Consider the following 14,034-nt stretch of genomic DNA (forward strand, 5'->3'; position numbering starts at 1 on the left):
AATAGTTTCACTGTTTACAATAAACTAATACAGTGGAACTGCATACTTTGGGTTCCTTTTCTTTAAATTTTCTGATTCAGCCATGTAAGTCCATAATCATAAAGCAAACTACGTAAAGCCAGGAAATCTCCAGAATGGTAAAAATGACCAGCCTACATTTATTTCGTAAGGAATTCCAGTTTCCAAAACCGAGGCAAAAAAATTGTACTTTATACTTGCAACAGAGACTCTCAGCTGCCCGTCTCTAGCCTTTTCTCATTCTTGTCCCCAGCCCATCCTCCTTGTCAGAGTTACTGGTGTGAGGAAAGTGAGGCCTGGCTGCAGCCATCAGGAACCCTAACGTTGTTGTCATGGAGCTAACTGGACCAACTCTGAACCTACCCACCTCCAGACTTCATGTTAACAATAGATATCCTCACGGTTCAGGCTCCTAATGATTGAGTATGCTGTCATTCAAGCCAACTGCCTCCTAATGTTTTCATAATGTGATTAGGGATATAAATTACTAACAGTTCAGAATTTAAAATTTTAGAAAATAGGGAAGGTAAGGGATTTCTAGCTTTTCACTGCACATAATGCTGTGTTTAATGCTGGTTTATAACATTAAGTACCAGAATTTTAAAAGTAAGCTTAAAAATACAAATAAAAGGAAAAAACAATCCATACCCATACCTTTCCGTGTGTTCTCCGTCACATCTACCCCAAACTGAATAATATCGCCAGAAAGAATTTCACATGGTGGACTTTCTTCAGAGCCTCGACTCAATCTCTGGCTATTTATAAAGGTACCATTACTACTTTTAGTGTCTTGGAGATAAAACTGCAAAAAGAAAAAAAAACTTTGAGCCAAAGATTAATAATTCCATACCTACTTAAAAATTTTAAATTAAACAAAAAGCACTATAACTTTACAAACAATTGCAGGTAAAGCACACAATTCAGCTAAGCTTCTCCTTCCAATTTGATGGCAATGGTTTCGCTCCCAGGTGATATGAAATAAGGTACATAAAATAGCACAGCAACTTTGGGAAAGTTTGTCAGTTTCTTAAATAGTTAAACATAGAATTACTATATGGCCGAGATTTCCAAATAACCAAAGAGAATGGGGGGAAATGTGTACATATGTGTTCATAGCAGCATTAGTCATAACAGTCAAAAAGTGAAAGATACCCAAATATCAAACAATTAATGAAATAACACATAAAATCTGATTGCTGTTGTTTTCAGGTGCCACTGACTTAACTTTAACTCACAGTGACCCTATATGACAGAGAAGAACTGTCCCATAGGCACAGTGGTTAAATGCTTGGTTGCTAACCAAAAAGTCAGCGGTTTGAACCCACCAACTAACTCAGCAATTCTCAACCTGTGGGTCACAATCCCTTTGGGGGGGTGGGGGTGGGGTTCAAACGACCCTTTCACAGGGGTCGCCTAAGACCATCGGAAAACACAGATTTCCGATTATCTCAGGAACCGAGACACTGCTCCTCTATCCATCTCCAGGTGAGTCCACCTACATGCAGATACGCCCACAAACAAGTACCTGGCATGAAGACTGTTACCCATACTACACCATGCTTCCAGACAAAATTTCATTTCTTTTTCATTAGAAATAAATATTTCAAAATATATAATTGCATATTGTTTGGGGGATTCATCACTAGCCTTAATTATGTTCAATTTGTAACAATGAAAATATATCCTGCATAATATAATATATTTATATTACAATTCACAACTAGCAAAATTACAGTTATGAAGCAGCAATGAAAATAATTTTATGGCTGGGGGTCACTACAACATGAGGAACTGTATTAAAGGGTTGCAAAATTAGGAAGGTTGAGAACCACTGAACTAACTGGTCCATTGGAAAAAGATGCTGTAGTCTGCTTTAAAGATTATAGCTGTGTAGACTCTATGGGGCAGTTCTACACTGTTAGCAGGACACTTTCGGTAGTTTATGGGAGGAGACCACAAGATCTTTTATCCTATGCTGTCTGCTGTGTGCATTTGAAGTGTCAACCTTTTGTTTAATCATTAATCACGTAGCCTTCCATTACAAAAGGAATAAAGCAATCGTCAATACATACACACTACAACATAGAAAACTGCAGATTTTATAAGGAATCAGTCACAAAAGACCGAATATTGTATGATCCCATTTATACAAAATGTCCAGAATAGACACATTCATAAACAAAAAGTACATTTACGGTTATGAGGGGCTGAGGGGAGGAAGGGACTGAGGAGTGAATGCTAATGGATACAACATTTCTTTTAGAAATGATGAAATGCTCTAAAATTAGGTATCAGTGATAGTTGGACAAACCTTTGAAGATTCTAAAAACCAATGAATTGTACACTGTAAAACAGGGATGTAAACTGGCAGCCTGTGGGCCACATACAGCTCCCCGAGGTAATTTTTTGTGGCCCATGATGCTCTGAAATAAAATGTAACGAGTGAATTGTGTGTATGGTATTGCCTAGATCTCCCCTAAGTGCCATTTTCTTCATGACAAATTTTTCTATTTTCTTTTTCTTGTTTTTTTTTTCATTTCATTTTTAAAAATCATTTTATTGGGAGCTCGTACAATTCTAATCACAATCCAAATATACATTCACTGTGTCAAGCACATTTGCGCATTTGTTGCCATCATTCTCAAAACATTTGCTTTCTACTTGAGTCCTTAATATCAGATCATTTTCCCCCCTCCTTCCCCTTTCCCTCACCCTCATACTTCATAAACTATTATTATTTTGTCATATCTTACACTATCCGACGTCTTCCTTCACCCACTTTTTTGTTGTCTATCCCCCAGGGAGGAGGTTATAGGTAGATCCTTGTAATCGGTTCCCCCTTACTCCACCACCTTCCTCTTCCCCGCCTGGTATCACTACTGTCATTAATAGTCCTGAGGGGTTTATCTGTCCTGGATTCTCTGTGTTTCCAGTTTTTATCTGTACCAATGTATATCCTCTGGTCTAGCCAGATGTATAAGGTAGAATTGGGATCATGATAGTCAGGGAAGGAAGCATTTAAGAACTAGAGGAAAGTTATACGTTTCATTGTTACTACCCTGCACCCTGACTGGCTCATCTCCTCCCCATGACCCTTCTGTAAGTGGGTGTCCAGTTGCCTACAGATGGGCTTTGGTTCTCCACTCTGCACTTACCCTCATTTACAATGATACGATTTTTTGTTCTGATGATGCCTGATACCTGATCCCTTTGACACCTCGTAGGCACACAGGCTGGTGTGCTTCTTCCATGTGGGCTTTGTTGCTTCTGAGCTAGATGGCCGCTTGTTTATCTTCAAGGCTTTAAGACCCCAGATGCTATATCTTTTGATAACTGGGCACCATCAACTTTCTTCACCAATTTGCTATGCACACATTTGTCTTCAGTGATCATATGGGGAAAGGTGGGTACCCACTGATATGATTTTTTTGTTCTTTGAAGTCTGCTACCTGGCTTCTTCTACACCTTGTGGGCTTTGATACTTGTGAACTAGATGGCTGCTTGTTTATCTGCAAGCCTTTAAGACCCCAGGCGCTATATCTTTTAATAGCCGGGCACCATAAGCTTTCACCACATTTGCTTATGCACACATTTGTCTTCAGCGATCTTGTCGGGAAGGTGTGCATCATAGAATGCCAATTTAATAGAACAATGCTTTCTTGCATTGAGTAGTGCTTGAGTGGACGTCCAATGTCCTTCTGCTGCCTTAATACTCAACCTATAAATATGTACACGTAGATCTATTTCCATACCACCCTATATAAATATATTTACATATGTATATGCCTGTATTTAGACCTCTATAAATGCCCTTTGTCTCCCAGGTTCTTCCTCTATTTCCTTTTACTCTCTTCTTGTCCCACTATCATGCTCAGCCTTCCTTTGAGTTTCAGTAATTTCTCTCAGATACCTTGCCCTTCCTGAATACGTACAAGAACTCTCATACCCTTCTTGCCACTAATTTTTGATCACTTGTTGTTCCCCTGTCCCTGGGTTGATCAAGACCACCTCCTTACCCCGCCTCCCCCCTTCCATGTCCCCCAGGAGCCATCGGTCCTGATGTTTTCTCCTCCAGACTGTTCACCCAGCCTATCCTATCCAGATAGATCTATAGAGATAATAATATGCACCAAAAAACAAGGCATAGCAAGACAGGGTGACGAATGAGAATACAGCGATGACAACAAGAAAAACAATGCCCCATAAAAGAATACATTAATTTAAAAAAAGAAAAACCTGTAAATAGTTCAAGGTCTGATTTTTGGACTCTAGGTGTGTTCTCCAGTCAAGTCCGATGGGGTGCCAAGCTCTGGCCCCAGAGTCTATCCTTTGTACTCCCTTGGGAGCTCACTGCTCTGCTCCCCACCCCCCTTGTTGCTTTGCCACACACCTTTAGTGTTTTGCCTCGGTGCCGTGGGTTCAGTCAGGCAAGTCCTAACACTGAGTCTCCAGTGTTTTCCCTCATAGGGCCATGGGTCAGTGATGGACGGTGTATCTCACAGTGGGATCAAACATATCACCCACTCTGTGCATTGGCTGTTCGGAGTAGGGATAACGTCCTCCAGGCCTGGTGGGCCTGGATTTGCTACATTCTCTCCTCCTCCCCATTCATTTGCTCCCGTTTACTCTGACCAGACATGTCCCTCTCCCCTAGCTACAGCTTCAGTGCCATCCTGTAAAGTAAATTCTTCTTGGGGAGAGAGTATTTTCTTTTAGAACATCGTGGGCCACAAAAATTTACCTCGGGGGCCACATGCAGCCCCCACAGGCCACCAGTTTGACAACCCTGCTTTAAAACATAAGTTGCCTATCACTGACTTAAAAAAATTTTTTTAATTAACTTAGTACCCTCCTCATCCCCGGCAATGAAAAACTTTTGTACTCTAAGCCATTACCCAGGATAGTGTAGATAACTGCTTTTTCAGCCCTCCTGGATCATTCCAGAGCTCCCAGCAGGGCAGTATCATCCACTCTGGGTAACTGTTTGAAAGAGTGATCTTTATGCTTTACAAATACTATCTCAAAAAACTTACATATTTTAACGCAAAAGAAAAATTAGAATAGGAAAAATTCTATTCTACCTTTTGACTCCACTATTGACTTTATAACTTTGTTCCTAGGATGTGTAGGCTAAATCAAAGAGAGTGTACTTTGTTCCAGACAAGTACAACTGGTTTTATGAAATATCTATGAATAATAGCTTAGTAATCAGTTAGCCAACATACTTGAAATAATGACAGACACACCTTCAGTAATATAATTCTTTATGATAAAAGGTATTTGAGGCACTAGAAACTAAAATATTATACTCAGTATTACTTCCTGGTCTCCCAAACATGCTTTATCGCACAGAGGTCATCCCCCCACTCACTGCTATTGGTCAATACTGATTCACAGGAACCCTATACGGCAAGGTAGAACTGTGAGTTCCTGAGAGGGTAAAAAGCTTCAACTTACTATTGTGGAGCTGCTGGTTGTTCTGAACAGTGGATTTCACAGGTAATAGTCCAACATGGAACTATACCACCAGCGCTCCTTATATCAGATGGGTAATGTCCCTTTTGAAAAAGGGATAGGGTAGAAGCACAGGAAACCTACCTAATTATTACCCACCAAAACATAAAAAACAAACAAACGGTATCATACACAGTACTAACTAGGAAAAGTCAATTAAAAACATTTTTAAATTGGAACAATACAGAGAAGATTAGCATGGCCCCCCCAGCAAGGATGATATGCAAATTTGTGAAGTGTTCTATAGTTTAAAAGAGAAAAAAATTGTTTTGCTTTCCTTTTGAATTTTTCTATGTTCTCTACCCTACTTGTTCTAGCAACGTAATTCCATTGAAGTCCTTCCTATGAAAGAAAAAATAAAAAGTCACCTAATATTTATTAAAATATATGCTACACCATCAAGCTCTCATTTACCCTTAACACTAAAATTAATATATTATTACTTTGATTTCTAATTGTGAAAAGTGAGGTGTAAGCATATTAAATAGTCTTCAAGAGCAGAGTTAGTGAGTGAAGGAGCAAAGATTCAAATTATAGACTAAAAAAATGCCTTTCTAGTTTTCATTGAAAAGACCTTATTTTTGCCTCACAATAACCTTTATGTCTTATTAACCCATCACTCATGCACAAACTCTTTTCCAAAATGAAATTCAGCTAAATAATAAGCAATTGTCAGAAAATAGAAAATGATATTTCTTTTCATTAATCCCTAGATGGCAATTTAAAAGTCATAGGCTGTCTATAAAGTGACTTACTCTGTTCACAATTGTGTTCATTGTACAAGTCCAGTTGAAATGCACAGGCCGTAAGATTTCACACCAGTGAAGAAAAGCACAGGAAGTGCTTTCAAGTAGGAACAGTCATCCTACAAATATTGTTCTATATTGAAACCTATTATAACCATGAAATAGGTAATAGGTTGGTTTGGGTTTTGTTTGTTTGTTTAATAAATTTATTCTTGGGATATATGGTGGTACCTGAACTTTGGTCTGGCCATTTTCACACGCTTTGTATTCCAGGCAAACTAAGTAAACGAAATAGATCTACTAAATCAATGTGGTAGGTTACAACTACCCTTAACCCGTCCACGCGCAGAAGAGATTAGAAATAGGAGTACATGAGAAATAAGGTTCAAAGCGATTTAGCAGAACTTAGTTTAGGAGGAGAAATACTAAACATGATTAGTATTTAGTGAGAGAGAGAAAAAGAAAGAGAGAGAGAGAGAGAGAATTCTAGTTGTGATATAAATATATTTATTTTTATTTTATAAGAAGTAGTTAGAAGGAAAAGAAAGAAAGCTACTGGCCAAGAAGGCAACCACTAAGATTTATTTTAGTTATAGTCAAATCAAATTCTATGATTCCAATGTCTTCCACAGACTCAAGATCGACTCCTAGAGAGTCCGCACACCTCTTCCCCATCACCATCTCATGTTATTTCAGTCCTTGCTGTCTTTCTTGAATGGCTCTAACACTCTAGACTTTGCAACAGGGGCTAAATACAGCCACAGAAGCAAAAACAACCAAGGAGCTTAAATGGTGTCCTCACTAAAGAGGCTGAGACTGCAGCAACGACAGGTCCCGTATATTACCGGTTAACCCGACTTAGAATCCCTGGGTGGTATAAATGGTTAATGAGCTCAGCCACTAACCAAAAGATGAGAGGTTGACCTGTCTATATAACTGTCCAAAAGAACACTACCTCAACACTGTAAAATACACATTGTCCTAGTTTCCAACCTGCCACTCGTTCTACCAATTCCAGATAAAAGAAGGCCAGAGTTTCCAGCCTATTGCCTGTCCTGCCCAAACTGCATGAGCCTCCACAACTACATGAGCCAATGCTATAAAATCAACTCACTCACTCTCATCATCTCTCTCTATACACACACAGAGACTCACAAACACAAGCGAACTCTTGACTAATATAGTGAGACATAAGGGTCATTACAAGCTCGGCTAGAAGTTCCCCCTGGTTGCCACTCTCAGCATAACCAGGAGTTAGAAGGGATGTGATATTCTGCATGCCCATCTCACTCCTATGGCTGTTTTCTCACTTTCTATCATAAAATTATGGTCAGGCATGGGACATCTTGGAAACCAACAGTATGCTGATGGGTCAAACATGATTCTAGAGCCTTGTTTGCTATGAAATCCAGTTCTCCTCCGTTAGGCAAGGGTAGCCAAGATAACAATGTATCTTTAAGATGTACTAGGGGCAGGTCCCAGTAGCTCCAGATGCTGGCAGAGCGGCCGCAGCCAAGATGCTCAAGAGGAAAAGTCAGATTGACCAGAGGAGATCCATGAGGTTTTGGCCAAAACCTGCACCTGAGAAAGTGAAGACTGGAGATGAACACAAAAAAGGGCACCAAAAAAGGATAACTCTCTAGACAAAAATATTGGAAGCAAAAGAGAAAAGAGAAGCAAAGGGAAACAAGCAGCAGTGGCTAACCATGAAGTTAACTGTGGTAGTTACATAATTGTCAATTTGAGAGGATTATGAGTGAAGGGGTGGAGTCTAGTCTGTCAGTCGGATCATAGCCAATGAGGCTTCTGTGTGGGCATGGCTTTCTCCTGAGAATTCGGGGAAATCTGGTATTTCCTCCTTGGAGGTAGGAGACACTCTGCTCACACCCCAGGAGACATAGCAGCTTGCAAGATACCTGGACCCACCCTGATACAGAGACCCCTGCCAGCGCTGAGATGTTTCCAATGCCACTGGATCCAAAGACTTTCTACCCACAGGCCTGTGATCTTCTACATTCGGCGTCATTGCATGTGTTTCGTGAGTCTGAAGAGGACTTTATAGATTGGTATCAGACGTATGGGCTAATATCGGACTTATGGACTTGTTCTGGACTGGGCTGGGATGTTTTCTCAATGCTCAATGACTCTTATATATAAATCTCTTTCTTACACATATATGTGTGTGTCCATGGATTTGTTTCTCTAGTCTACCCAGACTAACACACTAACAGATTTACCTGACGATAATGGAGAAAGGAAAACCAGGAGAGGCCAGCCTCAGATGAAGCAGGAGAAAAACCAGCCAGGTCTGATCAATGTTTACCTTCCGTGTGTTATCAGTGCACCCTACAGTATCTTCGTTCTGGTACAACCCAGAATATTTTATCAACTATTTTTAAAATCCAAGTTTTGAGAAGGAAATCCCACTTCATCCCAGTTTTTAAAGTAAATGCTTTTTTAAAGACATGAAATGTTAAGTTTCAAGCTCCTGGCCAAGAGGGGTGGTACACCTGGGTGGGCATTACACTTGGGATTGGCCCATCTAAGCCAGGTGAATTTGATTCTGCCAATTGGGTCGACCAGTATCATTGACCACGCCTCCAACAAAGGGGGCGGAGAGTGGGTGGCGTGAAAAGCCAGAAGTTGGCACTGGTGCCCTCTCTCCCAGTGTTGCCACACAGTGCAGCGAGGTCAGGCTCCAGTCCAAGGGCCACCGTCCACAACCATGATGCTGGCTCTGTCTGCCTTGTATTCCATTTACTGTAAAACCTGAAAATGTTTCTAACTCATAAAATTCACTGGGATCACAAACCAGACTTCGGCGTGAATTCATTCTCGCGTGAAGCCAAAGATCGAGATAAATCTCTCCCAGGAGAGATCTAAGAGTACTTGGTGGCAATGTAGAGTCATGGTCATGTATTTGTATGATTTGAACATTTTAAATGCTATTTCCATGATGTTTTTTATTAGACTTGTTTGAAAACCGTTCCCTTATCATGGCTTTCACAGAACTGTGTGTTCTGTAACACCTTTGGTCAGGATAGTACAGTTTTCCTGATAACTTGTGTAGTATGACGTGAAAGGTCAAAGAGTTGAGTGTGTATTGTGACATTAAATTGGGAAATAATAGAACTCATCATGTAACAATTTATCAACATTTGAATATATTGGTACTTGATGTTCTCTTAACAAAAATTTGCTTCCAAATTTAATGCTAGGAACTGAGTAATTTTCTTTTAAAAACCATGGCATTTTAGAATTTGGGGATGTGCTTTAAGAACTATATACAAAATGTTCATAATACCTCTGTACTGATCCTCAAAACAATAAAAAATATCAGTTATGGAAAGAAAAAGATGTAAGCGAAGGGCAGGGGTGATTCTATGGTACAATTCTCAAGTCCCATGTGGGAAACCAGGGTTTGATTCCTACTAAATACATCATTCAAGAGAGACTTGTATCTATGATGCTAAACAGGTTTCTGTGGGGCTTCACGAATAAGACATAGTAGGAAGACAGGTCTATTTATCCCAAAATTAAGCCAAAACCAACCCGATTAGTCATGTTTCACGTCACTGTACATGGGATAGCCATGAATGGGGTGCCCACTTGTCGGCAGTGAACATTATTGTCCAAAGCATATGTACCTCTGGTACCCAGTGCTCCAAGACATGAATGCAACCTACCAGCATGAAGCAAGGAACCAAGAGAGGTCTGCAGCACTATTCCAATCCCAACTACACGGACACATAGGCCACCCTCCCAGAAGAATGCACGTCAGAGGACAGCAATGAAGCTACAGCTCAGGGGAGGGACACCATCTAATCAGAGTACAGAGGAGCAAATGGAGAGGGAAGGAGAGAGAATAGAACGCATCCTGGCCCACCAAGCCCCAAGGATGATATTCCTGCTCAGAAGAGCCAACACACACAGAGGATCACAGGACTGCCACCCCCCCCACACGACAAAACATGCTCATTGCACTTTGGGGAACAACAGTGGAGACACAATGAGGGAATTGTGCCCAATCTGACCCCACCACACCAGGGCGAAACATTACGGGCATGTAACAGAGCAGCAAGGGGAGCAAAGCACTGAAGAACTGGGGAAAACCAAAAATAGACTTTGGGTTCAGGACATGGTACCCCATCAGACACAACTGGAGAACACTCCTAAAGGTCAACAAACAGACCAGGAATGATTTATAGAATTCTTTTTTTGTTTTGTTGTTGTTTTCTTTTGTTTGGCTTGGTCTTATTTCTGTACTTAATATTGTCTTTTCATGTCCATCTAGATGAGATAGGCTGGTAAACAACTGGAGAAGAAAACAGAACCAACAGTTCTGGCGGAGGGGGGGAATGGGACACACAGGATATGAGGAGGTGGGGGAAAGCAAGGGGTGTCAAAAAAACAGGGACAAGGGACAACAAATTATCTAAAATCAATGGCAAGGAGGACACAGGATTCCTGGTGGGGCTTGATCAAGGGCAATATACCGGAGAGGAATTAATGAAGGCCGAACATGATAGTGGGACAAGAGGAAAGTAAATACCAAGGAAAGAGAAGAAAGAACTAGGAGGCAAAGGGCATTTATAGAGATCTAGATACAGGCATATACATATAGGGATAGAGGTCTATGTACATATATTTATATGTTAAGTATTAAGGTAACAGATGGACACTGGGTCTCTATTCAAGTATTCCTTCAATGCAAGAATACTTTGTTCTATTAACCCGGCACTCCATGATGCTCACCTTCCCCACACAATCGCTGAAGACACAATGGGTGCATAAGCAAATATGGTGAAGAAAGCTGATGGTGCACAGCTATCAAAAGACATAGCGCCTAGGGTTTTAAAGGCTTGAAGATAAACAAGCGGCCATCTAGCTGAGAAGCAACAAAGCCCACCAAAGGAAGAAGCACAGCAGTTTGTGTGGCCATGGTGTGTCCATGGGATCAGGTATCAGGCATCAAAGACCCAGAACGAAAAAATCCTATCAATGTGAATGAGGGGGAGTGTGGAGTGGAGACCCAAAGCCCATCTTTAGACAAGTGGACATCCACTTACAGAAGGATCACAAGCAAGATATGAGCCAAAACATACAGCTTTCCTCTAGTTCTTTAATGCTACCAACCCACCACTGTCATGACCCCATTCTTCCTTACAAACCTAGCTAGACCAGAGCATGTACCCAGGTACAGAGAAGAGCTCACAACACAAGGAATCCAGGGCAGATAAACCCCTCAGGACCTAATTAAAGTAGCGATACCAGGAGGGGGAGGGGAAGGGGAAGGGGAAGGGGAAGGGGAAGGTGGGGGGAGAAAGGGCGAACCGATCACAATGGCCTACATATAACCCACTCCCAGGGGGATGGACAACAGAAAAGTGGGTGAAAGGAGACAGCAGTTGGTGTAGGCATGAAAAAAAATGTATAAATTATCAAAGGTTCATGAGGGAGGACGGGTGGGGGAGGGGAGAAAGGAGTTGATACCAAGGGCTCAAGTAGAAAGAAAATGTTTTGAAAATGATGATGGCAACAAATGCACAAATGTGCTTGACACAATAGATGGATATATGGATTGTAATAAGACCTGTATGAGCCCCCAATAAAATGATTTTTTTTAAAAAAGAAAAGTCAGCAGTGATGCTATCTAAGCCTAAAATTTTCTAAGGAAGCTTTTAATTATGCATTCAATTTCTTTAATAGGCTAGTTAGGTTTTCTATTTTCTTATACCATCTTAAAAATCTTTTATCACAATATGAGTTGATATATGTAGGATGACATAATATGGTATGGAAATACCAAAAAGTGTTACAAAACATTTTTAAGTGTAATACTAAACATGATTTATTTTTAATAAATTTAAGACCAGAAATATTGAGGTTTCTATTTGAAGTTCTATCTGAAGATCTTAATTTAAATTAAACACAAAGCTTAACAAATTATGTTTTCAGATTTTTTTCTCATAATTTAGATTTAGTATTTTTACATTTTTCCACTCCTAATACTATGTTTTCTATACTTTTGGAGGAAAATATAAAAAAATGCTCTTCATTAGAGATTTTTTTAAAAACTACATAAAAATGCTCCCAAATCAAACTTCTCTGAGCTTAGTAATGAGGCACAAATATAAGGAAGGTTTCCCCCAATACTATACAATGAGTAAATGAGAATCTGAGCAAGCTTCAGCTTTACCCCTTTTTAGGGCCTCACTGGAGTAAACTTTGGAGACTAAGTGATGAATGAGGTAGACACGTCCCTGACACCAGAAACAATCAAACCGCATCCTCATGTGATAAAGGGGTATGCACCCACATCCATAAAATCATACTCAGTACTGAGATTGAATTAAGAGTATGCATTAAATACCAAAATCCTGAGAGGCTAATGAGAAATGTGAGACACAATCAGCGGCTATGGAGACATTTATGTGTGAGGGTGACGAGTCAAATGAAAAGGCACGGGAGAGAAGAGGAGGAGGAAGTATGACAGTACATCTATACACTCTCAATGCCCAGTCCCGGAGGATAACAAAATCAAATACGAGAATAAGTGGGAGAAATGCAAGACAGAATCAAGCAATAGGAGAGACTCTTGAGCACTATACTAAAGAGCAGAGATTTCTGAAGAGTAAAGCCACTATTAAAGGATTTAATAGAAATGTTGTTTTAGGGAGATTATTCTAACAGTTCTGATGATCTAACAGCTGTGTGTAGGATGAATTGCAGTGGGTGACTCTAGAAATAAAGAAACCATGTCTTGTTCTCTTTTGCCACCAACTATTTAGTAATTTCTAACAGTACGCAAACCTAGTGCCATCAAGTCAATTCTGACTCCTAACAACCCTACATACAGGACAGAGTAGAACTGCTTCTTTGGGTTTCTGAGACTACATCTTCACTCAGCTTAGAAAGCCTCATTTTACTCCTGAGAAGTGGCTGCTAGTTTTGAACCACTGACCTTGTAGTTAGCAGTCGCATGTATAATCTACTATATCATAAAGGCTTTCTCTACAGATACACACACACACACACTTTCAGTATGAACTTATTTGTTCATACAAACTTCAAGGCAGAATTCTGGGCAAGCAAAGTACCACATTTCAAAGACCGAAAGCTTTAAACTGTGTCCCTTAAAGAGAGAAATGAAATGTTTTTTTGTTTGGTTTAGAAAATACTCACTGCCATCAAATCTATTCTGACCCATATCATCTCTATAGGTCAGAGTAGAACTGCCCCTGTGGATTTCCAAGATTATAAATCTTCACAGGAGTAGAAAGCCTACATTCCCATAGAATGGGCTGTGATGTCAAACTGCTGCATTGGTTGTTAGCAGTCCAACTTGTAATCACTATGCCACCAGGGCTCCTTTTTTGGTATAGAAAAGCATAGACTTAGCACCATGATATGGCATAACGCAGAGGCTACACCAGAAGGACTTAACAGAGGATGAACTGAACCCAGCCTCAAAGTTGCTTGCACCCTTGGACTGAGGAATGGGTACTTGGATGGGAGGAAGCAAAGACTGGACTCCCTCAACTGTGGAAGGGGCGGCCATTAGACCTTGGTGGGAAACCCCCCAACTTGGTGAATGTCCAAAGGAAAGGGACCCAGGGTCATCATATACGTAGGACCTCGATGCCCACTTTGCAGTGACACAAAAGGTTCTGATCTGTTGAGCAGGGATATGAACTTGGAAGAATTGATCCAGGAAGGTCCCCCTGACATCAATTCCCATACTTTGGGTCAACAG

General features: G+C 40.5%; 1 protein-coding gene and 1 pseudogene across 6 annotated transcripts in view; one reads left to right on the forward strand and one right to left on the reverse strand.

The window, feature by feature from the left end:
- Positions 1 to 14,034, reverse strand: part of SLMAP (sarcolemma associated protein) — a 153,764-nt gene that overhangs the window by 79,829 nt on the left and 59,901 nt on the right. For all 6 annotated transcript variants that reach the window (XM_075549998.1, XM_075549995.1, XM_075549997.1 and 3 more), the window contains exon 2: positions 673 to 820. In XM_075549998.1, the coding sequence (XP_075406113.1) occupies positions 673 to 820 (148 nt within the window). The remainder of the gene's footprint in view (positions 1 to 672; positions 821 to 14,034) is intronic.
- Positions 5,689 to 5,783, forward strand: LOC142449512 (U6 spliceosomal RNA; annotated as a pseudogene).

The sequence above is a fragment of the Tenrec ecaudatus genome, chromosome 5 (assembly GCF_050624435.1).
Source record: "Tenrec ecaudatus isolate mTenEca1 chromosome 5, mTenEca1.hap1, whole genome shotgun sequence".
NCBI classification, from domain to species: Eukaryota; Metazoa; Chordata; class Mammalia; order Afrosoricida; family Tenrecidae; genus Tenrec; species Tenrec ecaudatus.